This window comes from Colletes gigas, unplaced genomic scaffold (assembly GCF_013123115.1).
Source record: "Colletes gigas isolate AHSC1104 unplaced genomic scaffold, ASM1312311v1 Colletes_gigas_Sc00001, whole genome shotgun sequence".
NCBI lineage: Eukaryota > Metazoa > Arthropoda > Insecta > Hymenoptera > Colletidae > Colletes > Colletes gigas.
The window spans coordinates 7,558,269-7,584,257 of NW_025106630.1; the positions used below are offsets into that span (position 1 = coordinate 7,558,269).

The 25,989-nt window shown below is 43.9% G+C and overlaps 1 protein-coding gene across 1 annotated transcript; it reads left to right on the top strand.

Annotated features, from left to right (window-relative positions):
- Positions 1 to 989: 989 nt before the first annotated feature.
- LOC122403245 (zinc finger protein 1) lies at positions 990 to 22,724 on the top strand. Its single transcript, XM_043407015.1, has 9 exons — positions 990 to 2,820; positions 14,386 to 14,762; positions 16,015 to 16,155; positions 17,718 to 18,018; positions 19,105 to 19,460; positions 19,546 to 19,899; positions 19,973 to 20,293; positions 20,436 to 20,595; positions 20,816 to 22,724. Exons 1-9 carry the CDS (start codon positions 2,787 to 2,789, stop codon positions 21,007 to 21,009), a joined length of 2,238 nt encoding a protein of 745 aa, XP_043262950.1. The 5' UTR covers positions 990 to 2,786; the 3' UTR covers positions 21,010 to 22,724.
- The last annotated feature ends 3,265 nt before the right edge of the window (positions 22,725 to 25,989 follow it).

Sequence of the window (25,989 nt, forward strand, 5' to 3'; positions counted from 1 at the left end):
TTGACACAACGTAAGTTCAACGACAAAATGAGATAACAGTAATGTAATCGCTTAGACATTCGAATCTCTTTCTCTCTTCACTCGTTACCCTTCTTCTATGTTCGAACCGATTCCATTATATGACAACTGCTATCGAAATCCTTAACGCTCTCGAATCTACCAAGACCTTCGGGACTAAAGATATTCAAGCAATTCAAGAGTACGAAACGATTCGAATCTTCATAGTTTTCGAAACTTTCAGCCATTTTAAAGCTGCGATTCGAACAACCCACGACTACATAATCGAGCGGTGGACGATCTTCGCTGCGAGAGATTGTACGTAAATACAATATCGGCGCATCCTTCCTTTTAGCAGATAAATAAGCGGGGTAATCACGTCCGTGAGCCAATGGGCCCAAAAGATACCAGATTTCCGGTGGACGAATGCGTCATGATAAGAAGCTCCGCCGCGATTCATAAACCGCTATTACTGGAAACAACAACGGACGCGGCCGTGTTCCCTCCGGCTATCCCCTTTGTGACGTACCCCCCTCCGATACCACAGGAATCGATAGCGCGGGGCGCCCGGTCGGATGGCTACGCTCCTGACCTTGATTGCGGCCGACGCACACGCCGAGATCCGACGCAGGTAGGGGATGTGGCGACGACACGAGTAGACGAATATATAGTACGCACGAATCGCTCGAGGATAACATCTCGTAGCCCAGGGAAGGCTAGCAGACCTGTGGAGGGCGAGAGGAAGAGGAGGAGATGTAGACTGGAGCGAGAGTGGTACAGAAAGGGGGTAAGTTGGAGTTACAGAGGTTGTGGGGAGGGGGGGGTGGGAAGGGGGAGGGGGTTCCAGCGTGTCCGTCATAACGCATAGAGGGGGAGAATAGGAGAACCGTCGGAACGGTTACGGGGAGAGACAGAGAGTGGAGGGAAGAATCGGAGGGAAGAGATGGTGGGGGCGGTCGAACGTGGCAAGGGAGACGAAGGGAGAGAGAAGAAGCATGGGGGCGGTGGCTGCTCCGCTACGGCCGCCATCACCATCCGTCCCATCCTATAGTAAACTCCGAAGCAGCAGTCCCCAATCTGTCTCCATGTGTGTTAGTTAGGACCGTGTTTTACCGGTGCTTGCTACTCCAAGCTGGTAGTAACACCGACATTTCTGCCTTGCCCGCTCTCTGCGATGCCCTAGCATCAGCTCCCGATACCGTCGCACTTCCCTCGTTCCTTTCTTCTCTCCGTCTTTTTCCCCGCTATTCTTTCCCACCGGCCTGTCTCCTTAAGTGTGTTTTGCTTCTGTGCGTCCGAGAACGCGTACGCGAATGAAAAGAATCGGTAGAGAAGAAGGAGAAGGCGGCGGTGGAGGAGGAGGAGGAGACGGCAAAAGAAGAGCAGCGTATCGCTTTCTGCACGGCCCGTTTCCAAGGATATAACCGGTGCGCGCTCTCTTCCTCTATTTTTCGAGGTTCCCTTCGTTTATCCCGGTTCACGAGAAGTGTATAGTGTGATTAGTTGGGAAGTAGCCAGTGCACTACATCGTATAATTCGTTCCTCGACATATACGCACGCCTTATCCGCGTCGTCGGGCGATCCCTTAAGACCGAACGAGAAGAACACAGATCGACACGAGAGATGATCGTCAGGGAGGCTCTTTGTGCGGACAGGAATTGAACCGCTCTTTCGGACGAGCGACGCGGAATCGAACGAATGTACATGCAAATGGGCCGTATATCGAGACGCGGCAAAGAAACGAGATTTATTACCCCTTTCGTTTGAAGAATCCTTGGAGTCCTTGAAATTCTCGCGATCATCCTCGGCTTGGCATACCAGCAGCGGACGTCGAAAATCCAACGAGCTTGAGACGCGTCCCACCCAATCGGTCCTCTCGAATCATCGTCGTGGAATCGTCACTTATCGGACGAGGGGAACGAAGGAACGGACGAACTATCCGTGGACCTCAGCGCTGCCGCCCGCTGGAATTTCTCCTGTCGTCGTCTGCACATAACCTCACTCCCTTGTCTCTTGGCCGCTCTCTCTTCTCCGTCTCTCGCCTCTCTAACCCTGTTATCATTCTGTCTCTTCTTCTCTGTCTTCCTCGTCCAATACTTGGCTCGCTCGTCTATTTCGCATCGAAGAAGAAACGTGATCAACATTCCCGTGTTTCGTTGAACTCTACGTGCGCGCGAGTGACACGGCTGCTTTTAATGTTCACCGCGGCGAGTGCACGTTCACCGGCGCGTGGATATCCGGAGTCCGAGAGTCGATTGTCGGTGACCAAGAAGACGCAACGGTGAAACTTGTACGATCACGGCACACGGTGTCCGATCGTCGTTGCTCGTAACCATTAAGCAATCGAAGAAAAGGAACAAGAGAGCAACGATGGTCAGCCGCGCACTGAAACGTCGCTGGACGTGAACTTCGTCTCGTCGTCCAACGCACAAGTACGCGACGCATCGCGCGCTGGGCATTTTCTCTATCGCCCAATTAAACAACCATCGTTGCCACGATCGAACGGTGTTGGGGTCCGTTGTTTCGTATCGATGCTCCCAAACGCGGGAACGAGCGTTTATCGTTACTTCGTACCGACGACGTATTTATCGAACGATTCGAAAGAGAAACGGGGAGGAAGAGTGCAACCATGCGTCGCTGTACCTTGAAACGTCACAGATCACGCTGGACGAACTCTTGAGCGGAATCACGAGACGCGCTGCTGCGGCTGTCGAAGCATTCAACCTGGCGGATTCGTCGAAGAGACGCAAGACGTACCTCGGGGAGCACTGGCTCGCGCTCACGCGAATATGAGCATGACTCTCGTCCGAAATACGTTTAAAGGTATGTAAGTCCTCTTTTATAACCTATACGCGGCACCGAAACGTTCTTCGTTTCTCGCGGTTCGCATTGTGCGCGACTGCGCATACATTGCTGTATCGTTAAACATTTTAACGGCATTCTTCAGATTGTTGGGTATCGGTATTACGCTTAAAACATAGTTTCGTATTCGTGATGACATTCGGTATAGTCTTTGCGTCGAAAGTATAACGTAGAACTCGATGATTGGTAAATACTGCACTTTGACCGTTCGATCACGTTTAAGAACGTAAATGATGATGGATGCATACTACGTTTACGTTCACGTTACGTTGTACTTCATCCGTATTCGGTAGATGATTATTATACGTTTTTGAACTACACGTGATTTCTGCGTGTGGCTTCGTAAATAAGCCTGTGGTACGAGCTGGGGCATACCTGAACGCGAGTCGTATTTAACACATGCGTGTGTGTCACGCATGCGCGTATGATCCCTGAAAATATCACCCATTTTTCGGCAATCCAACGCGTAGAATTTAATCGCGATGCGCACATTCGCACAAATTCGTATCAAACCGTTCAACATTTATTTTTTTGTTATCAAACGTTCTTCGCTCTCCATACGACGACGCCGGTGCACTTATTTTTACCCGAATCGTTCCACGCGATAACGTCGAAATTTTTTTTATACACGATGATACGTGTAATTTATTCGCCACGAAAAATTGCGACTTCGGTTGGCCCTCGCGTAAAGTATAACGCATTACTTCCGAAACCGTGGTGCCGTAAACAGTTCACGGAATGCATCGTCGATGGAACGCGTTGAACGTCGAATCCCCGCGCACACGTGCATCCTAACGGCCGCATTCGTCGGAAAGTATTTTTTACTTAACGAGATTTACGGGGTTTCGCAATTTCCCGTCGATCACGCGCATATTTTTCTTTTATCGCGGTAATTTACTGACGTCGCGTCACCTAACGATCCCGACGATTTTTCGTGATTCACAGACGGTAGAGTCCGTTCGGTTGAACTTTAGACCCGACACGTGCTACTTTCGTGGCACGGATGTGCGAAATGAATTCAGATGCTCGCATCTGCGACGGCTGTTTCATTCTCGAGCACCGTTTTAACGTTCTCGCGCAGAAAATCGTTCGGTTTTAAAATGCGCGCGGTCCTCTGCTGTTCCATTACACGAGAAACTGTGAAACAAGACGCGGTCGCGTTGGAGCGAATACTCGTTAAACGTTTCGCACGCGATGAGCGCGGAACTGGAGAATTAAATGCTTTCGTAAAACAAAGAACTCTAGTTGCTTCGTTGTTCAAACGGTTCTCGTTAGTGTTGGCAGTGTACATGTAGAATAGACATTTTGACACGTCGATCGCTACGTTTGGAGAAGTCCTCTCGATATGTTGGATAGGATATTTTAGCTAAGGAGGGCAGTATAAGCGTAGGCGGTTATTGAACAAACACGCGTCGTGCCCCGCGCGAAAATACACCGTGGACCATAACTATAGCAACATTATAATTTTCGAACGAATTTCACCTAAAGTCCATTGTTTACAATGCTTTTTCGTACCACGTGATTGGTTTTTTTCAAATTATTTTCTCACAGGTCGGTTATGTTAAAAATGTTAGCGGTGCTATAGTTATGCCACGCAGTGTATTTACCGATCCGACGCACGGGACGACGGAAACCGCGGTTCTATTTTTGAGTTCAGGTAGAAGAACGTGCACGCGCGTTTCCCCGACAATCGCGCCATAGAGTCGATGAAAGAATCGTCGCCTCGCCGACGGCCATTCAATCGATTGTTTTCGATGAATCTCGACCGTGAATCTCGACGGTATGAGATTTAAGACGTACAGCATGGCGGCCATTTAAATGACATTGTATTTCATACATGATGTCATCAAATCTACATAAAAATAAAACAATTCATTTTGTTTCGATTTAAAGTTCTACCACTCTCATTGGTTTAAAATAAAGCATTTTTTTTTTTGATGGATGGAAAACTAAGAGCATAATAATATTCAAGAATGCTATTAACCATGTCGTTAAGTGTTAAAAAATATTTGTTTCAAAAATCAATACCGTACAATACTCTGCAAAAGTAAAAGTTTTGATTTCAGACCATTGTGAGCTACATAACCTAGATGTTTTTTCAGTACTTAGTTCTGCAACCTTGTTGTAATTTACAAATTCTATTCAAATTTATTTCCCTCGACGTCTTCGCTCGAGAATGAATTTTTCTAGTATCATAGCGATGAATCCTGTCACCCGTATATGGGTGACGTAGCAGTCAAAGTGTTAATAACAGTTCTTGAACATTATCGCGAAGAAACGTTTTATTTTTACCGTGGTCTTACCCCTTAATCCATTTCGTGTGATTCTTTTGTCTATTCGAGCGCACACGGAGGGTACATTGTTCTTGTCGACAGATAAGATTCCCTATATTCCGCGGGAGAGATGAATGACGCTACTGTATCGGCGTAAGCGAATCGTGTGCAGTTTACATGTCGTCCGTACGTGTATACTTTGGCGTTTTTTCCTCGTATCCCCCTGCCCCCTTTATCGTTCGCCGTGGCCAGTTATCGCGGCGCTGTCTGTTTTTATATTTTTCGTAGCGAAACGCGAACGAATAAGCGAGTTGCACGCGCAAATGACAGCCGAGATTGCGAAAAATGTCCAGTTTCCGGTCCCGCCAGCGATAGAAAACGGCGAGAACTCGAACCTAACCTAACCCTCGTCGCTTCTCGGAGCAACCGCGAACCAGAAACAGGCAATATTTTCCAACGAGATAACCAACATAGAGCAATTTTAATTCGAAATTGTTTTATTATTATTATATTTAGATTTTATGTTGCAAGGATAATTTTATACTTCTTAACGATCTACTATGACCACTGAGCCTAAAAATTTGTGTCGAACTTTCTCGATGTTGTCGATGTATGTTTTGTAATAAGGAGACCAAATTATGCTGCCATATTCGAGAATAGGTCAAAGCACGATATAAGATTTTAAGTCCCAGAGAGCACAGAGAATTTGCGAAATAATTTTTCCCATAATGAACATCGAACGATAAGTTATACCAAGATTTATGTAACGTAAGCCGACAGCAAATCGTGACAAATTCTGTCGCGAATTGTTAGCATTTGTTTAACGAGAGTCGTCTCGTTTCATTACGATCGCGAGGTCTCGCCTTTTGCGTTAATTTCGTTGAGCCGAAACTATGCAATGTCTTTAAGCGCCTGGGATGCTTGGATACATGCATGGCCGCCTATATTTGCAAAGTTCTCAAACACGACACACGACAAAAGAGTAATTAACTCTATACGGTGGCACGAGGTCGGCCACCGTAGCCGTATTTACACGGTTGTTTCATTGTAGTTTGTAGTTTGTACGCTGTTACAGTGTGCAGTGATAATACAACGTGACGTGATTACCGTTTTATTTTTTTCGATACCGAAGTAACACGCTATCGTTTAACCCACATTTCTGTCGCGTATCTTGTTTGTGACGTTCATTGGCGAATACGCTTCTACGTCGCGAACGATTTGGCCAACGCGATAAAGACGATCGTTAGAACGTTTATTTTTTTCTAAGCGGAGCGCGAAAAAGAATATCAAATTCACAAATAACCACAGATTAGAGCGATCACGGTGTTACTTTTATCGAAATCGTACAAAAACTCGATAGCGAGTGTTATTTTAACTAAAAACTACAAAGTGACGAGAAATAATCGTCAACGTGCTGTTGCACAACATGTTTCTGATTAACAGTTTTAGGACATACTATTCACGCTGCCGGGCGCTGTCTCGTCGCGAACGCGATAACACGTTTATCGCCACTGTCAGCCATTTTATTCCTAGTTTTACATCCAATTCCTTTTCTTTAATTGAATATAATTATTCGAGCAAATCTTCGTCGCATATCAGCAGCGTTTTTATGGTTTTGGTTCATTCATTAATTTCACTCGTTTATCTTCGGGGTTCTAGGAACATTCTGTTATCGGTACAATTAGATAGTAATTTCATCATACGAAATTATGTAAACTTATAGTAACGAAGTAACTAAATCTATAATTACTCGCAACCTCACGGACTTGCATAGTGCAATAATACTTAAAAAAAAAAAAATAGGATTACTTGTTTGTTTATTTACTCGCGACAGAGTCGTAGTTAGGGTCAGTTGCGATACTCAGCCTGTAAGTTCCAACGATTCGGCAAAATTTTACCATTTATTAAATCGAACAAGAGGTTCGGGATGTTCGTTTCGATGCGTTTTACTCGGCGTGGGACGACGCGACGCGGTTTTCGAGCGTTTCTCTCGAATTAATCGACGACGAAGTTGATACGACCGATTGGTCGGCATTTAGCCTGCGACCAATTGGCGCGCGCGTTCCATTGATTGGCTGGTGCGTACCATAATGCCGTGGAATAGCGGTGCCATTTGTATTCAATCACGAACGTTATCGAAGATTTACCGCCATGTGTCGACTACTTTTTCGAACAGTATTGCTTTCTAAACGTTGCTTCGAACTAGCTGTTAGGCTCGTTAAGCTGAATCTACCGAAGGGGTCAACTTGTTTTGTCATTTGCTATAACGATTACCAATTTTCAGTAAACATTACTGGCCCCAAATATCAATCAATTTCCTGATCGGTAACGCACACAATTATTGAACCATACGTGATTGCTTTTGGATATGGTATACTTATTTTAAAGTAAAAGATTGTCTCCCATACTTGAAACTTCATTTGATTTTTCTAACAATTAACATTGGCTTACGTGTATTCCCCATACGTCGTACTAAGAGTAAAGGGAAAATCCTCTTACGCGTTTTACAAAATGGCGTGGAATTAGGTGTCGAACACCCGGGGAGTCAACCGACCGCGTCTCTTTAAAGTTACGTTCTTCCAGTATTATTCATCGTTGTGTTCGCATTCTATTTCGAAGCCCAAATTCGTACAGCCTGACTTACTCATCCGGTATCTAAGGGCTGAGGTCATTCTCACCCCACTAAATACCACAGTTTCCACATATTCTTGTATACCCCCTCGTAAATAAATAAATATGTTACGATCGTTTATACGTTCGAACAAAATGATCGAATCGTGTCGTATGAACGGGGCTACGCTACCGGCGTTGCAATCTTGGGGCCAATGGCGACGTAAAAAGATGGCAACCCTATTGGCGAAACGTTAATAGACGCGTTCGAATCGTGTTCTCGTCGACGACTCGTTGCATGTCGAGTCCACGCGAAAATCGTCCCCGTGTCAGCGCGTCGAAGTGGTTTTAACGTTCTGGAAGATGGCGGCCGCGCCCTATCAAGCTCAATGACCTCTCCGACAAATCGTTTACTTCGCGCGCGGTGGCGGCGTCAGCCGGATCGCCGCGACGCATCTTCGGCGCCGTGCGAACGTGCCTTTATGGCCTGATCCACGTTGCCCGCGTGACGTAAGCGCGTTCGTCTCATTTCTTTTTTTTCTTTTCCCCATTTCCTTTTACCTCCCGATTGTTAAAACTACCAGCACACGGGATCAACTTTATCGTCTGTTCGCGACCGCGGATGAAATCGAGCACAATATCGATGGCTACCAGCGCAAATTCTATTCTGCATAAATATCATACCCTCGAGCAGAAACGAGCAAAATTACCAATTATCGATGCACTCGAATAAAAAAATAGTAGAAAAGTAAAGTAATACGTTCTACGTTTTCTTTTTGTCTTACAAGAGAGCTATAGTTTGGCTCAGCTGTGCATTACTCAGCCTGTAAGTCCCAATGATTCGACCAAATTTTAATATCATATCTTCCAGCAGAAACGAGCAAAATTTTTTAAATACAATAATTACGATTTTTTAAGGAATTGGGAAACGTTGCACTGGATTGTTGATTTGAAAATAATTCCCCGCGAACGTTATTTCCCACAATATTTCTAAAAGTTTCTTATTTATGGAAAGTTCAAAGACGATGATTTCGATAACATGTGTTCGTTAGGTTACACATTCTTGCGATCGATACGGTCACTTCAGTTGGTATTCTGCGTTTCGGGGGAGGGAATCCCCGAATCGCTTTCTACGTAGCATTTCGACAAGTTTTCCGAACATCCAACGTCTGATAAGTGTTACTAAAAGACAACACCGATTAACAACGTTTTGAAAAATTAATTTCAGTCCTCTGGAATGCATTTAAGGCAAAATAATTGGAACTTATTCAGAAATAAATTTATCCATTTTATTGTATTATGATGTATTTAAATATACTTATATTGTCAGTTTTGAGTCTGGTCCGGCGTGCTACGGTTTCCGAACAAGAATAGTTCAGATATTCGAACAGAGCTTTGAAAATGAAAACAATGAGACACACGGTTTAAATGAAGTCAGAGACCTGGCACGTCGTCTGAGAAACCGAAACGCTTTACCAAGGAATTGCAAAGGCAATTCGCGTGATCGTTACCCGATACACGTGTCTTTCCGCTGAATAATTATCACGCGAAGCGTGACTCCTTCGGATCGTATACGAGTCATCCACTACGATTAAATTTAAAAACGTATTCTACAAACACCTCAAATGAATCTCAACACTTGCGAACACATCCTGTTAATGTTTAGGAAACATTATGGAACGGAAAATAATTTTTCCAGAACGATTTGATATTTTTTTTCTCCGTCGAAAAAATTTCACACGTCTCGAATTTTTTTCTAGAAAGTGGGTAGAATTTCGGGGGTGTGTCTATTCACCAAAAATGATTGCAATCGACCCCCGCGATCGAAAATAATTTTTCCAAAACGATTTGAAATTTTTTAATTTCGCCGAAAAATTTCTCCACCTACTGATTTTTTTTCTCGAAACTGGTTAGGATTTCGAGGGTATGTGTATTCACCAAAAATGATTGCAATCGACCCCCGCGATCGAAAATAATTTTTCCAGAACGATTTGAAATTTTTTAATTTCGCCGAAAAATTTCTCCACTTACTGATTTTTTTTCTCGAAACTGGTTAGGATTTCGAGGGTATGTGTATTCACCAAAAATGATTGTAATTTACCCCTGCAATCGAAAATAATTTTTTCGGAACGATTTGAAATTTTTTAATTTTGTCGAAAAATTTCACACCTTCTCGATTTTTTTTCTCGAAAGTGAGTAGGATTTCGGGGGTCTGTCTAATGACCAAAAATGATTGTAATTGACCCCCGCAACTAAAAATAATTTTTCCAGAACGATTTTAAATTTTTTAATTTTGTCGAAAAATGTCACACGTCTCGAATTTTTTTCTCGAAACTGAGTAGGATTTCGAGGGTATGTCTATTCACCAAAAATGATTGTAATCGGCCCCCGCAACCGAAAATAATTTTTCCAGAACGATTTGAAATTTTTGAATTTAATTGTTAATAACTTTTTAACGAAGCCTCAGCCATGAAATTGATATTCTTGATTTTCGTCTTATTTTGTCCACTAGAGTCGCCCATTAAAATTTTTCCCAGGTGGTGGTCGAACACCCTGTATACGGAAAACAGGCGTGGCAGTCGGGCGTATTTTGTTTCGAGCAACTATAAATAACTAATTAAAAAGAAGATGTTAGGTGCTCGATCGGTCAACTCGGACGTCTTGAATCTTCAGACGAATAAAATTCCATTCGAGCGCGCGTTAAACATTGCATAGAAGACGGCCGAGATTTCTTGGATTTCCTAGAAACTCTCGTGACAATTGACCGTATCTCGTGGACAAAAGCTGCCCACTTTCCGGAGGCAATCGACACGCTGCTATTTCATATGATAATCTCAGGAAACGTCTGTTGCGGACTCGTTCTGATAGACGTCTTGAAATTAAATTCGATATCCTGGACACGTTTCGAAAAGCCCGTAACGAAATTTGTATAAAAACGCTGTACAAAATACGATAGGGAAATACAAAGAGCACCGTCGAATTTAAAAAAAAAAAAACGAAAAACAATTCGATTCTTTCGCGCGGGCGTTTCTGCATTTCAACAGCGAACTTTTCTACCTTTCAGCGACGCATTCCGCTTTCCAACGAAGGCGGGGAGCACGCGAATAAAAATAAAATACACCGCGGGTCGCCATGCTGGAATCGCCAATTCGCGCGCCATGATAAAAAAAAACGCGCGTTAAGGAAAAGTCGTGACTCGATAAAAAAACGGTGTGAAATTAATTTTTGTGCAAACGAAAAAGTCATAAAACCCTTCCAGAGAGCACACAGTCCGTCGCAGAAAATTTCTAAAATGGCTAATTAGAAAATGTATCGCGTTGTCCGTTGCTCGTTAAATGTTGTAAAGCCTCGATCGCTCGTGATATAACCAGCTATATTTCTCTGTCACGCGAAAACGGCATGCTTCGTGTTGATCACAATAGAAAACGCCTTTCGATTATGATCGAAGTAGATCAGCGAAGTAGCTTGGTTCGAGCCGCGAATGGATCCGAAATTGCGTGATATCACTTACAATTTGCTATGCTCGTTTCTGCATTCCACTGACGTCATTGGTGGCGCATCCCCTTCCATCGAGAACAGCCACTGAAAGATACGCATCTGCACGCAGTCCCGATTACTTCAACGTTAACGCTTTTCTCGAGATAATGTCCATCCTAGTTGATCAAGGATTCACCCTTTTCCAGAGTGCCACGCGATGTTTACGTTTAAAGAATTCACGATCTTCCGGATTTGCACGCATAGAGGATGTTGTTATCGGCAACACCCTTTAGACGAGACAAATTTGATTTTAATATTTTTTTTTTTTAAAGAGATCTCTAAAAAAAAATAGCGCGTGACGAATATTGATCACGACTCGGAATTCCTATCGATTAGAAGGGAACTAACTTTAACATTGTAAACTATTAATACGTGTAAGAGTATTGAACGATTGCCAATCGTATTGCCTGGGTCACACCTAGTCCACCATCTTGATATTTTGTTGCTTCCGCTTTACGCGACCGGAGGGTTACGAGCGATTATTGAGATCGTTCTTTGGTGGCAATCTAGATTTCTAGGAAACAGTACGGAGTGTGTATTAATCATAACTTGGAATTTCTGTAAGTTGGGAGGGAACAAAGAGAAGGATGCAAGTCGTGTGTAGTGGCTGTGCGAAACATGCCGCGATCTATTCGGTCGTTCAGAAAGTTCCCGACGCGTCTAACAGATACGGAAATGGGATTAATCTTGAACCAAAATGTCCAATTAAAAGATACCATGGATCGATGGAAACAATTGTACTCCGACTGGTAGATAAAAGAATCATTATTAACACCGGAACTACCAAAACAGTCAACATGACCCGTTCACAGTTTCTAATAAAGCTTCGATAAAATTTACTCGACTGATTTTTGTAAATAAACACTTGTTACGTTATACATTTCTCGCGTATCGATCGTTTTGATCCCAAATAAATATACTATAGTTGTCGGGTGGTTCTAGCGTTAAAATTGTTTTCAACGATCCCGAACAAAGTCTTTAAACGTCGAAGGATTAATAGGAGCGCGTCCAAACGAAACGTATCTCGAATAATTGATCGGTAAAGTTTGTATATTGAGTCGTTTCCACGGCCTGATGTGCTTCCATTTCGCGCGAACTGAAGATTTCGAAGTTACTGTTAGCGATAGTTCTCGGTTAGTACCTTCTCCCGATCGAGATAAACAATCTACGCTTCCAGGAAGCGGTACAGAGCGGCGGAAAGTGGATTAATCGCCAGGCCAGAAATTCCTCCAGTTAAGAAAAGACGAGGAAGAACCGCGCGACGATAACTAAAAGCTCCCGGTCTTCCTGCGAACTAATTCCAGATAGCCACGTCGGACGATTAAAAGTATGTTAACCTCGCGGATAAACGTGTTTTCCGGTTCGAACGGGCCGCGTTAACGCGAAAAGAGTCGCGATAGGTATCGATATGTGGGTTTCGTAACGATCGACGCGTACGCGATCGGTCGTTATCGTCGCCATTAGTCGGCGGGATTCGCCGGGCGCGGCGTTTGAAGCGTCGCCAAACGCGAGGACGCGGCTATACATCTTCGCACGGTACGTAGGAAGGCGAGAAAGGTCACGGCTCTGACCCATTTCGACGTTTTATCGGCCTACCGCGCGAGTAAAGTTCGCCTCGTCGCGGTGTACCGTTCGCCACCCGTGCTTCTCGGAACCAGATTACGTACACGACTTCCGTTTTATTTCGTTGTTTTTCCACCGATCCGCCGGCGGATTTCACGTCGAGCTTGCTTGTTTTCTCTGACGCGCCATCGAAATTCGAGACCGCGAATAAAACGGTTCACGAGGAACATACCGTAACCGATTGACAGTCCTCCCCGGTTCGATGAAACTTACAGACCGGAGCATTCGTTGCAGGGAAGTTCATCGTATTTGAAACAGCTATAGAAAAACCTCGAAACTTTCTATTCGCGCGTTTACTGCCAAATTCGTGAACTCCCCCACGAGATCAACGCGTTCACTGTCTGATCTCTCGGCGGTGTATCCAATCGCGTGGCGACACGACCCATATACGGGTCACAGACAGTGAACGTGTTGACGTTCTCACAGAATTCGATTTCTTCAGGTTCCAACGGATCGACGCGTTGAACTTGTTGAGCTGTACCAATCTTTCTGGCAAGGAATGCGTGAACGTGATCGAACGATTTCCCGTGGCACGGTACTACGAAAATCGACGGGAGTGACTCACGGCGAAATTTTATACTGGCCGGGGCGGTTTGCCAAACAGTCGTATCGACGCTTTCTTAGCTACCTCTCTAGAGTCGAATGTTGCTTTCGTGGGAACCGATCGCGGGGGATTTCCCCGTCGCGTCATACGAAATTATGCGAACGCAACTTAAAAACACGCGATACGAACTGCTGTCGTAATCAAACATTTCACACGACGATTATTTAAAAATGATAATGATCGATGTCGAATCGTATTGTCGAGAAAAGTGTGCACTCGACGAAGCGTTAAAATTCGTCTGGTCACGAATAACCGTGAGGCACGTTCCCGGCGCAAACAGTCGTATCGTTTTGTATCGATTGTTCGTTAGCACGGTGTAAATTCGCATTACCGTCGCTATAGTATTTCTATAGTTCAGTCGCGGCATTTAAATACCGAGTGTCCCGCAATGCCCATCGGTTCACCGATTTCGTACGATTTGTCGGAAACAGAGAGCCGGGCATTGTTCAAACATTTTTCGAGACCTCACACTATGTCTCTACTAGATTTCACCTCTTCAACATGGCCAATCACTGATAAAAAGACTTGAGGATTTCTGATTATCGTTAACGCGTTCACTGTCCGGTCTCTCAGCGGCGTATCCCATAGCGTGGCGATATGACCCGTATACGGGTCACAGACAGCGAACCTGTTAACCTTCGAAATCACTAACGCGAATGCAACAACCGAAAAAAGTAAAGGGCGAGAATTCTCCCCGGGGGAGAGGGAGGGTCGAAATCGGTGGAACGCAATTGTATTTCGCGATACACGGCGCGGAGACACGGGACCGCGGAGCTGTTATCGCGGGGCGAACAAACTGATAGAGGAAGGAGAGAGGAGAAAAAAAAAGAAGCGAGAGGAGGCGACAAATAACGGGTGCACGTGCGGCTCGTGTTTCAGGTTGCAGCGAGGACGAGGCAGCAGGTGTCGTGAACGCGGAGGTGGGCGGAGGTTGCGCGGCCGGGGCGCCAACCACAGGAAGTGCCACTGGAGGTGGTAGCGGGCCAGGTAGCGAAACTGGTGGTGGTGGTGGTGGTGGTGGTGGTGGTGGTGGCGGTGGTGGTGGTGGTGGTGGTGGTGGCGGAGCTAGAACAGGAGGCGGTGGTGGCCGCAGCGGCGGCGGTAAGGGCGGATCGACGAAACAGGGTGGCGAGAGGTGTCCCCAGTGCGGCATCCTCTGTCGGGACGTCCACATCCTTCAGCTCCATCTCGAGGACACGCACAAGACCACCTACGCCATCGACAAGAACGATCTCAACGCTCAATTCCCCCAAGTGGTGAGTGAAACTAACGTCAAGGACGAGAGGACTCCATTGTTCCCTGTGTATATTATCGATCATGCGCGACCGGTCTGCGGATTCTCTCCCCTTTATTTGCTCCTTCTCTCTTGCCGTTACTCTCTTCCATGCTCTTCTTTTTTCCTTCTATTTTTCTTCTATTTTTTTTTTCTTTTTTTTTTTTAATCGAGATTCGTCTTGTTCTCGAGATCGCGTTTCTCGTACTTGAACTTGATAAGTCCGGCTGTATTTTGGGGGGGAGGGGGCGATAGAATCAAGAAACTAATTGCTAATGTGTTAATGAATTTCATAAGTTTAGTGGAATTTCCTGAATTTTTACGTGCATTTACTCTTTTAGGGACTCGAGTGATAATAGAATTAATATACGTGTTACTGTATATATGGTGATTTCGTGGTTAATCGGAGTTTGGTCTAGGAACGTGGCTGGTGCGAGTTGATTCGTGATTATTCTTGAACTTGAAAATGTAGGAACTGTTCCGATAGTACAACAAAGATGCTAAACGTCTAGTTACGAACATGTGAGTTTCAAGATTAACCCCTAAGTTGATCCTCCGTTAGTTCGTTAGTTTTTAAATGCTTTAAGGGAAAATTGATTCGGAGATTCAGAGTCCACTTAAGGGTTGTAAGCGATCGAATCAATAATACTTAAATTTGGACTCGTATGATTTGATTTTCGATATCTGTCCTTGACCAAACTTGACCACGACTCGCAATGACTTATAGCGCTCAATACCATAAACTAAAGCGATAGTACGTATTCGTTATTAAATTTGCACGCGTTTGTTAACAGCCACGATCACACGGCACGAAACAGTTTACTCCAAAGCACGTTCTTTGGTTTCACTTTGAAATTCCCAGCCCTCCTTTTGTTGCTTTATGTAGTTCACGGCTACGCCGATGCAAAAACACGTGGCTGTGTGCGGTTCGAATAAAGTACACTCTTGGTTCGCGGTTTTCCGCCCGGCAAAGTCTGCTTTTTCCAAAACGAAACGCCACGGGAACAAAGACACTTTCCTCGCTGGTATTATTCGTTGACTCGATCACGCGTTCACGTACCCGCCACAATTTATTAACAGTTTCGGTCGCGATTCGTAAAACGAATTCTTATTTCGCGCGTACGAGCAAGCTTAAACCAAATTAAACAGCACATAGTACGGGGCAAGAGATCGAGACAGATCGATCAAGCTCTCCGAAAAAACCGTAAAATTAATCGCTGTGAATTTTTTTCCAGTCCTGCAAGGTGTGCAGCAAGACCTTTGCTAACGTCTACCGACTCCAGAGGCACATGATCAGCCATGATGAGAGTGCCGTGCTTCGTAAGTTTAAGTGTCCCCATTGCGAGAAAGCCTTCAAGTTTAAGCATCACCTCAAGGTACTACGAGTGCACCCTTATTTTTCATTTCTCATTCGTACATCGTTTTATTTCCGTTATTTGGTTTCACGTTCACGCAGCACCGCTTGACACGACGCAACGTCCTGTAAACGATCGAATTGTCTTGTCTCGATAGAATAGAGTGTTACGTTCACTTTCGTTTTACCACGGAAACCGACACGCACAGAATGCATAGACCTATGATAGTTGCACCCTCGCGCGATGGGCGTTCGAACCTTTCGATCTCTCGAACGATTCGAATGTTGTGAATTTTAATGATAATTGCCGGGGCATAGATCGTGATCATTCGAATCGATTCGTCGAATTTCGAGCCCCCATCGCTCCGTTAGATCTGAATGAATATTTTCCTTATTCTTTGGACTGATATCCGTTTCACGCTAGTTCTTAGGTACGAAACTACGAATACATAGAGCACAGGATGACGCAGCGCGGAGCAAGATTTCGTAAATAATGTAAAAGAGTTGCATCAGCAAACGTAACGCAACTTTTCGTTTAGTTGTGCACAGTTATTACAGAAGAACCGAGTCTTTCGTCGGCTCGGACGTAAACATGACGCAAACTTGCATTAATGATATGACTTCTTATCGTATTTACTTATGTTTACAAACAGAAGACATCTACTGCTAGCGTGTTGCAGTCGCTTCGGGGAAATCAGTATTATTGTGACTCGATAGCGATCCTATTTACGATGGGATCGTTATACGACTGACAAAATTGTTTCCCAGAACGTGGGACCATCATTCAGGAATAGAATAGACGTTCGAAGATAAGAAACAATTTTTGGATGTCTTGTACTAAAAAATAATGGCTCGACGTAAACGTCATTCCACTTTTAAAAATTTAGGAGCCCCTATTTTCTTCGTAAAATCCACCCAAAAAGAATTTATTGTAATATACTGTTCTATGACAATAACTAACCAAAAGTGATCCAAAAAAGCTATTTAATAATAGAGAAAACTCAATTTTTAAGTTTTTTAAAAGTTTTTATGCTGAACTGCTTTGTAACAGAGATTATAAGAATCGTGACCAACTCTTATGGCGTACCGATCGAAACTAAAACTCAGTGACGATCGTGATGTTTACGTTTGGGCCAAAATCATTGTCGCCGTTCAGGCTCGTTAAAGTACGGGAAGGGGTGAAAAAATTCAGCTCTAATAAACGATAAAATTACACTCTGCGGGGTATACATTGCGCTGCGTCATCCTAAGCTCAATGTGTACTTAGTTTCAGTTGCGTTCGCGCACATACACACATGCACACACCGGATCAGTGGTTCTTAATCTTTCCGCGCTCGTGGCACAATTAAAGAGACAATTTCAGTTCTAAATAAAAAAAAAAAATAATGTAGTTAAGTTAACGGTCACGAATGACAATGCACGATCGTGAATAATTCTAACTACTTCGGATAGTGTAACAAGACATAAAATTAAACAATGGCAGAATATTATTTGTCACGACACGCGATGGTTAAGAATCACTGTACCGGATATAGATGTTGATCCGTTCGATCGTTTAATTGTAAGGTTTTCTCGTTCGCGCAGGAACACCTCCGCATCCATAGCGGTGAAAAGCCATTCCAATGCAACAACTGCGGGAAACGTTTCTCTCATTCGGGATCGTACTCGAGCCACATGACGTCCAAGAAGTGTCTGATCGTGAACTTAAAGAAATCCAGGCACACGAACGTGAGCAACGTGGAACGCGGCCCGAAAAAGGCGCAACAATCTCTGCCGCCTGGACGACGCGAGGTCGATCTTCTCGCGGCGAACAATAACACTTTCCTCCCTATTCTGCCCAAGCTTTCACCCTCGGATTATCAGGAGATACAACGGGAAGGGGCGGGTGAGATTCTATAATTTTCTTGCGTTCTTTTCCGGGTGAGGCGACTCGCGAAATCGAATCATCGCGACGATCAATTGTAACTCCTTGGTCGACATATTGTGAATGTATTTTAATAGATATAGCGAAGTTAGATCATTGTGAATTTGCTCCGTAGAAGGTAGGTATTGTACGTTTTGGGAAAGGGGGCGTGTTGCTGTTACCTTTTCTTATTAGCCGATTGGAACGGCCAGTTTATGGGTCTGCATTTTGCAGTTGATTTGGCAGGTAGTAACTGACCTGATCCATTATAGTACAAAGGGACAGCACCAACAGCAATAAACTCATTAACCTGTGAGGATTTAAGAGCATGGGGCCTGGCTTAGATCCGTAAATAAGTATTAATCGTTATAAACCGGTACGGTAAAAATATCGTACTCTGTACACTTTGTTTTACGCAGCATTGTACCTTCAGGTGATACAAAAGCAAGGGCTTGTATTGTTGAAGGCCATTTTGCCAATTAATCCGCCGCTTCGGAACAAGCGCAGACTGCTCTGGTATCATGGTCAAGAGCGGAAAGTACACATGTTAGTATAATTGGTTCACCAGTAGTGCATTAATTAGCGAAGCGACCTTGCATGATTATACCGACAAGTTCGTTACTTTTACCTAGTCTGAAGGTACAGTGCCGCACAACAAAGTACAATTCCATTAAAATGTTACAAACCCTTAAATGTTCGAGACGCGTTCGTTTAACAACTCCTTCGTTGGTATCTTCAACTTTTAACACGTTGACTGCCACGTTGCAGTCTAAAATACTAAAATTGTCCACTAAAATTCACGAAGCCTATTCAAATTTATTTTCTTCAACGATTTCAACTTGAGGATTAATTGTTTTAGTTTCACTGTTAAAAGTTCTCCCATGTATGGGTGACGTGGCAGTCAAAGAAATGGTCATAAAACTATATAAAGTTTTATAGAGAACAGACCTAACCAGGCCCAGTCGCTAGAGTCATCCTGTTTAGGGGGCTGACGGCGTAGATGTGTGTTTCCGTCGATCGATTCGCGAATTAGATAGATCAGCAATGCAGAAAGCAATCCGGTTCCAGGTATTTACGATATGCCGACCCTTCTGCCTCAAATAATGGGCTTCGGTAGTTACTTCCTCCAAACGTCCCTGGGCAAGATCCTAAATCAGCTACATTCCAAGAGATTGGACGAAGTAGCCGAGCAATTCGAGTCTCATCGGGAACTTATGAGCCCGTCGACCGCGGACTCCGAGGGAACGGAAGGCACGGAGGGCAAGGAATCCCCGGCGCCCAGCGATCCCCAAGGTTTGGACGCGGTTCGACGGATCTTGGAAACGGTGAACACCTCGGTGACGAAGCAACTGTTGGAGGCGAACGTACGGAAACTGTCCACTTCACCGGCGACGACGAGACGCGAGTTCGACGAGGATTATCAAGTAAGATGTCGCGAGACGATCCCCGATCTTGTCCCCTATTTTGTAACGGCCACGGGCTTTGATAAAGACGGTTATTGTCACGCAGGATCAAGACAGCGAGATGTCTAGCGAGATGACACACTGCCCGGACTGGTCAGCGACGGATCAATACGATTCTCAGAGCGAAGGTTTAGCGGCGAAGTTGGAGGACGTGAATCAACCGTCCACGAAATCGGGCTACAAGAGGAAAGTCGAGGACAGCTCGGAGCCGGAGTTCGAGGACGAGGAGGACGGGTCGCAGACGCATAACGATAACGAAAGGAGAGTGAGAGCCAGGTCGTTGATCGACGACGAGCAATTGGCTGTCCTGAAGGGGTACTATGCAATTAATCCACGGCCCAAAAAGGAGGAGATCATCATGATCGCGAATTACATCAACTTTCCCACCCGCGTCGTTCAGGTACGTTATTGTCCGCGATTCGTGTACGCTGGTTAAGAGACCGACGTTCTGATCAGAGATTCACCGTCGTTAGGTTTGGTTCCAAAATTCCCGGGCGAGAGATCGACGGGAGTCGAAGATACCGGCCTTGGTACCGTTGAGTAATCCAGTTAGTCAGACCGTCATCGAGCAACCGCTTGATTTGTCCAAGAAGGAAGCCCTCACACAGTCAACGTGCAAGGAAACCGACACCACCAGCCCGGCCAAAGTCGCGTCGTCGCCTCCGGGTGAACAGAAGAACGATAATCCGGACGCGGACGACCTGGAGGACTCGCCTCTCGTTATAGACGAGGAAACCACCGACTCCGTGGAAACGAAACGCGTGGCTCCCGTCGCGAGCGAGACCGTTCCAAAGGTAACAGAACGTTATCTGTAATACAAATTCAATCCCCTGTACCAGTACATCCCACGAACGGATTTGATGGAATGCTCTAACGTTTCTAGCTACGCTGTTGTTGTTCTAGCGATAAGAGTGATACGACGATTTATTTCTGCAGAGTCAACCTCAGGCAAACGTGAAGAACGAGAGCGACAACGCGAGTCAACCGGAGGCTCCGCCGGCGGCAGATATCGAGCAGGGTGTCTACTTCTGTGATCGGTGTGACAAGACATTCTCCAAGCACAGTTCCCTAGCTAGACACAAATACGAACATTCCGGTATGTATTCGAGCGGTTGACACTCCAACCGATACACGTTTACTGCTATCTCGACAACCGTACACCAGAGACTCTTAAAACTGTAACTTGCAAATACTATTTGTATACGCGATTCGAACCGAATGGTTTCTCAAACTGGTAGTCCGTGGACCTTCGACCACAAGTTCTATATCCAAAAGAAATCACGACTGAATTACAGGGATCTTATAAATTTCCGCAGGGCAAAGGCCGTACAAATGCGTGGAGTGCCCAAGGGCGTTCAAGCACAAGCATCATTTGACCGAACACAAGCGACTACACAGCGGCGAAAAGCCCTTCCAGTGCTCCAAGTGCCTAAAGCGCTTCTCTCACTCCGGCTCCTACAGCCAGCACATGAATCATCGTTACTCTTACTGCAAACCGTATAGAGAATAGAAGTATTCCGCTAGTTGAAAACAAACCAAGACTCGTTGGGCTTAAGTTAAGTATGCATTGGTCCTTTTCACTTCCACGGCAGGATTCGTCGTTTTTAAGTTCGAAGAAATATATACCTCGCGTTTCGCCGCGGGAACACGATTACTTTGGGGGGGTGGGGGGGATAGGGGGAGGGGGGTCATATAAAGATCTATAATAATGATTTATTCGCGGGCGCCAGTGAAAGAAAGAATGGAAAAGATTTCGACGAATCCGCGCGGTCTGGCGCTGCGTGAAACGCGGCGACGAAGAATTAGCCGAGGCATATAAAGTAATATATTTAGCTGGACGCTCGAAGCCACGGAAACGGAAACGCCGGGCGGACGAATGCGATCTCGACGCGATTACGGTGACCAAGGACGAGCGTTTGAGAAGAGAAGTGGCGAGGGACGAAAACGTTGTCCGACTTTCTTTTCAAATCCGTTCTCGCGCCGCGGGAAAACGAAGAAACGAAAGAAAGAAAGAAAGAAAAAAAGAAAACCAATTCGCGACGACCTCGAGTCGACGAGTATAAACCAAACAATACGCAACGGTACCAAAAATGCATAATGCAATAATCTATTATATATTATATATAATATACATAATATTTTAGTATTTTTATTAACAAGATTATTATATATACCATGACAATAATAAGGAAACTAATTAACGTACAAATTTGTTAGCCACGTTCGCAACGGGGCACGCGATATTCTCAGTCGCGACGCGCAAACTGGCGAAGGGATGTATAAACGCGATATAACGGAGCTCGTTTTTTTTTCGAGAGTTTTGGGCGTGCAATCGGATATTCGGACGAATAGAAAACGAGACAGCGGCGGATCATGCATTCGTAAAGGGCTTCTAAACCCAAAACGCGGTTTAGGAGCCCCGTTAGGAGTAGCCTTACAGTGAAAGAAGCAAATGAAAAAAAAACTAAAAAAGAAGCATAAAAGACTTACCGATTAAAAGTACCTTTCGTTCTTCAGAGATCGTTCGATCGAAATTCAATTCTGATCTTTTTTTTTTCTTCACGGTGTGAGGATTCTGGATGATCCATGGCCACCGAACGAAGAATGCGTCTGAAACATAAATCGCCAAACAAGAGCTTAAAACGTAAATTCCGATGATTCGCTGAGAACGAAAATATAAAACAAAAAAAAAATAAGAACAAACTAGAATCCTTAAATTGTCCAGGCGTCTCTCGCGATCGAGTGGTTTTTTTTTGCGCTCGATCGAAACGAGATTCGGCCGAGTTACGATTCCACGTAGCGTCGAGGTGTTTCTGGGCCTTATGTGTCGGTGATCGATGCCATAAGAGTATCTTTCGATCATTGTGTACTTACTTCGAATTCCGAGTCGACGCATCGTCGGCATTCCCATAACGTGGCAGGTGTTACGCGACAGATTCAAATTTCAGTTTAAACTCTATCCAACAGTAGCTCTCATTACAGTGCCATAATTTTCTAATCGTGGAGTAGTTACCCATACCCTGAAAACAAAAACAGTCACATTGTTACTGAAGCGTTTATTTTGTTCCTGTTGTATCAGCAACGTAAACGAAGTGTCATCCTTTTTTGTAATTAAGGAAATTGGTACTAAGTAGGAGGCCCGTGAAATTTATATTGCAATTGAATCGCTGCGTATCATCGTTCACGACGAGAGAGAAAAAGAGTGACGCGTCCAAGAAAAGAAAATGCATGCCTTAGACATTCCGTGAGAAAATCGATTCGCGTCGACCGCTATCCGTGCCCCCTTTTTTTCTTTTTCTTTTTATTCATCGTAACCCCCGGTCATAACTTTCTTGTCCAGCTCGCTGAGTCCGTCGTGTTCAAGATCGACGGGAGCAGCGGGCCCCGCGAATTACTCCCGGCGCACGAAAGAGAATGGCATCGAGAACCTCGCAATAAACATAACCAACGCCCAAACCGAAAGAACGAAGAACAAAAAAAAGAAAAGAAAAAATATCCCTTCACCGAGATCCGGGCCCCGATCGTAAACTCTAAGTATAATATTAAATGCTTCCAATACTGTACTATTAAAAATTATTATTACGACATTTTTATGATTTTATTCGTTCGGACGCGTAGGTAAGCGGTATATATATAATATATATATATATATATATAATCTACAGATCGATAATACTCGAGAATGTATTTTATAACGGTTTATGCCTCTTTTTATTTACACGTACCACGAGTGACAAGTGATATATATATATTATATTATATTATATATATTGTTATTGATAATGATCGACGAAGAAAGGAAACGACGACTTATACGGAGATAAACACGACAGATATTGTACGTTTAAATGGGACGCGTCAGAAGTAGTGTCGGCCTAGCGGGGGCGCCACCGTTGCATTTCCTCCGCGTCTAGAAGCTCCGGTTATCCGCGACAGGCATCGTGTCCGTACTACGAAAAAAGGGAAATCCAAATATGATGCTTATAATACTCATTTATTATAGTGTTAATAGTTAAGAAATATATTTTTATATTATTATAATATTACGACACGAATATAGTACTAATCGATCGCCGCGGATCCGTGAACCCGCGATGAAATCTGTTCCTCGGCCGGTACAGACACGGGAGAATCGAATATTTTTTATTTCCTAGTTTCGAAACTCGAACATAACGATACAACGTTCCTGTGCAATTGCTTTGTTACTTTCCACCGTTGTTTCTCTTCATTGTGTTCCCTTTAGCAATTTTTTTTTCTTTTTCTTTTTCTTTTTATATATATATATATTATCAACGTTATTATTTATATATGTGTAGTCTTTCGATCGAATTTAATACCAAGTTCACCGTCATTCCTGAAACTTTTTCTACCGTTTTTGTAATAGAAATCTCTTACACGCGCCAAAGTTCTGACGATTCGGTGACCACTTGTTTCCGTTCGCGAGAAAAGAAAAGCCTCGATTCTGTACTTTCGAATACTTTCACGACCAACGGGCTTTAGGACATCAGGAAGGAAAAGCAGGAAACTTACGAAGACAATATTACATACGTATAAGTGACTAAATGAAGAATAAAAGAAAATATATATATATATATATATATATATATAAATATGAATATATAAATATAAATATAGATATATAAAGATAGAAATATTTGCTCTGATTCGGGAGTATTTGCAACCTGCTCGCCTCGATGTATGTATGTACCGTATTACTAAATAACACAGACTACAAGCGTAATTTTGCCAGCTTTCGCGCATCGGCATCGGTTATGTCTCCGTTACTTCCTACAATATTACATGAGAACTAAAGGGAAATAAGGTAAAATAAAATACATAGGTAAAGTACTCGTAAATAAAAAAAAAAAAAAAAAAAACGCGAGAAAGCGAGGAGAGAAATACGAAAAAAAAAAAAGAAAAAAAATGAAAAAAAAATTGTTAATGATTGTTGATGCAACGATTTAAAAATGAGCACCGTACGATGCCTTCCGTGAACGACCGAGCTTGCCTAGTTACCGAGATAAAAAGAAAATAAAAATTCGATGATCCGATCTTCGAAATGAATTCTCTCGTCGAAGGTGTATACAACATTACTCCCGCGATGTTTCCTCTCATCTACCGAATAACATGTTCCCTCTCTCACGGACAATAACGCCACCACGGACGTCCCCGTAAACTAATAGAGAATCTCTGAAATTACAATGAATTTAATTTTAATACGTAGCTACGTTGCATGCTGTACGATATATATATATATATAAAAATAGAAAGAAAAAAAAAAAACGTACAAATTCACGAGGACACGGGCGAATTGTGATTTTTATATGACGCGAAACACGCGGGGGTAATTATGTTCGCTTTAAAGCTGTACTCGACGAACACTGGTGGTTATGCTATTGAGCTTTCCATGACTTAACGTTACATAAACACCAGAATCGTGCGTGTGTGCGTGTAAAAACGTATGCGTGTATATGCGTGGTATGTCACAAGGAAAATACTCGGAGAAAATACGGCAGGACAATAATAAATACCGTTTCTTTTAGAGGTTAGAGAGCGTAAGCATTATACAATAGTATATATGTACATCATAATTGTAAAAGAATAAATTTGCTAAATGCAGCCTGGCAGCACGCCTACATGCGCGTTCGCGCCCGTGTGTGTCTGTGTGTCTGTATGCGTGTGCGTGCGTGTGGTGTTTGTGTATGTCCGATGTACGCGTGTGTACACGGCACAGCATGTATGTACATAGATAATACACTCATAAGGTTACATTTAGTCGCCAGAAATAACGATGCGGATGTATTGTAACGGCGAAGCGTTAATATACTGTAGATACTCGAGAGAAAGGTTGGTGGGTGGGGGGAGATGTAAACCGGAAGTTTTTGGCTGCGTGGTGAATGCAGTGCCTTCTCCGAGCCAAAATGATCTCGTCGTCGAAGCAAACGATCGGTGACAAACACGAAAAATACGCTCGATGAGCTTTTCGCGTCACGCGATTTGAATAGGAAATTGGTAATTATCGAAAATTCTGTTCGCGATTGGGTGATCATCCGGTCCGCCAACAAAATTTTTTTACCGAAATTTCCATAATACGCAACGATTTCCCGCGATTACGCGGGCAAATTCATATTTATTAATTAATTCGTTTAACGTTTGCGACGCGTTCTTGCAAACAGATCCTCGAATAATGTTATAAAAGTACATACGTTAGTCTAGTATAAAACGATCCTTCTGAAAATTCGATCGTTCTCGATGGGCATTCGACGTAGATAAAAGAGAGAAGAGAAAAAATTATTGTACATAGTATAATCGAAGGGGACGGAGTGTCATTGGGAGGATCGAACACTGCACGCACCGCGCGGCGAATTTACACAGCACGAATCCCACTGATGAATTCGGCTCAAATGGTATCGAGCCCGAGCCTGTTACACTGCGGAAAGGAGCAGAAAGAAAAAGGAAAGAAATTAAAATAATTGTATTGTGACGAAGT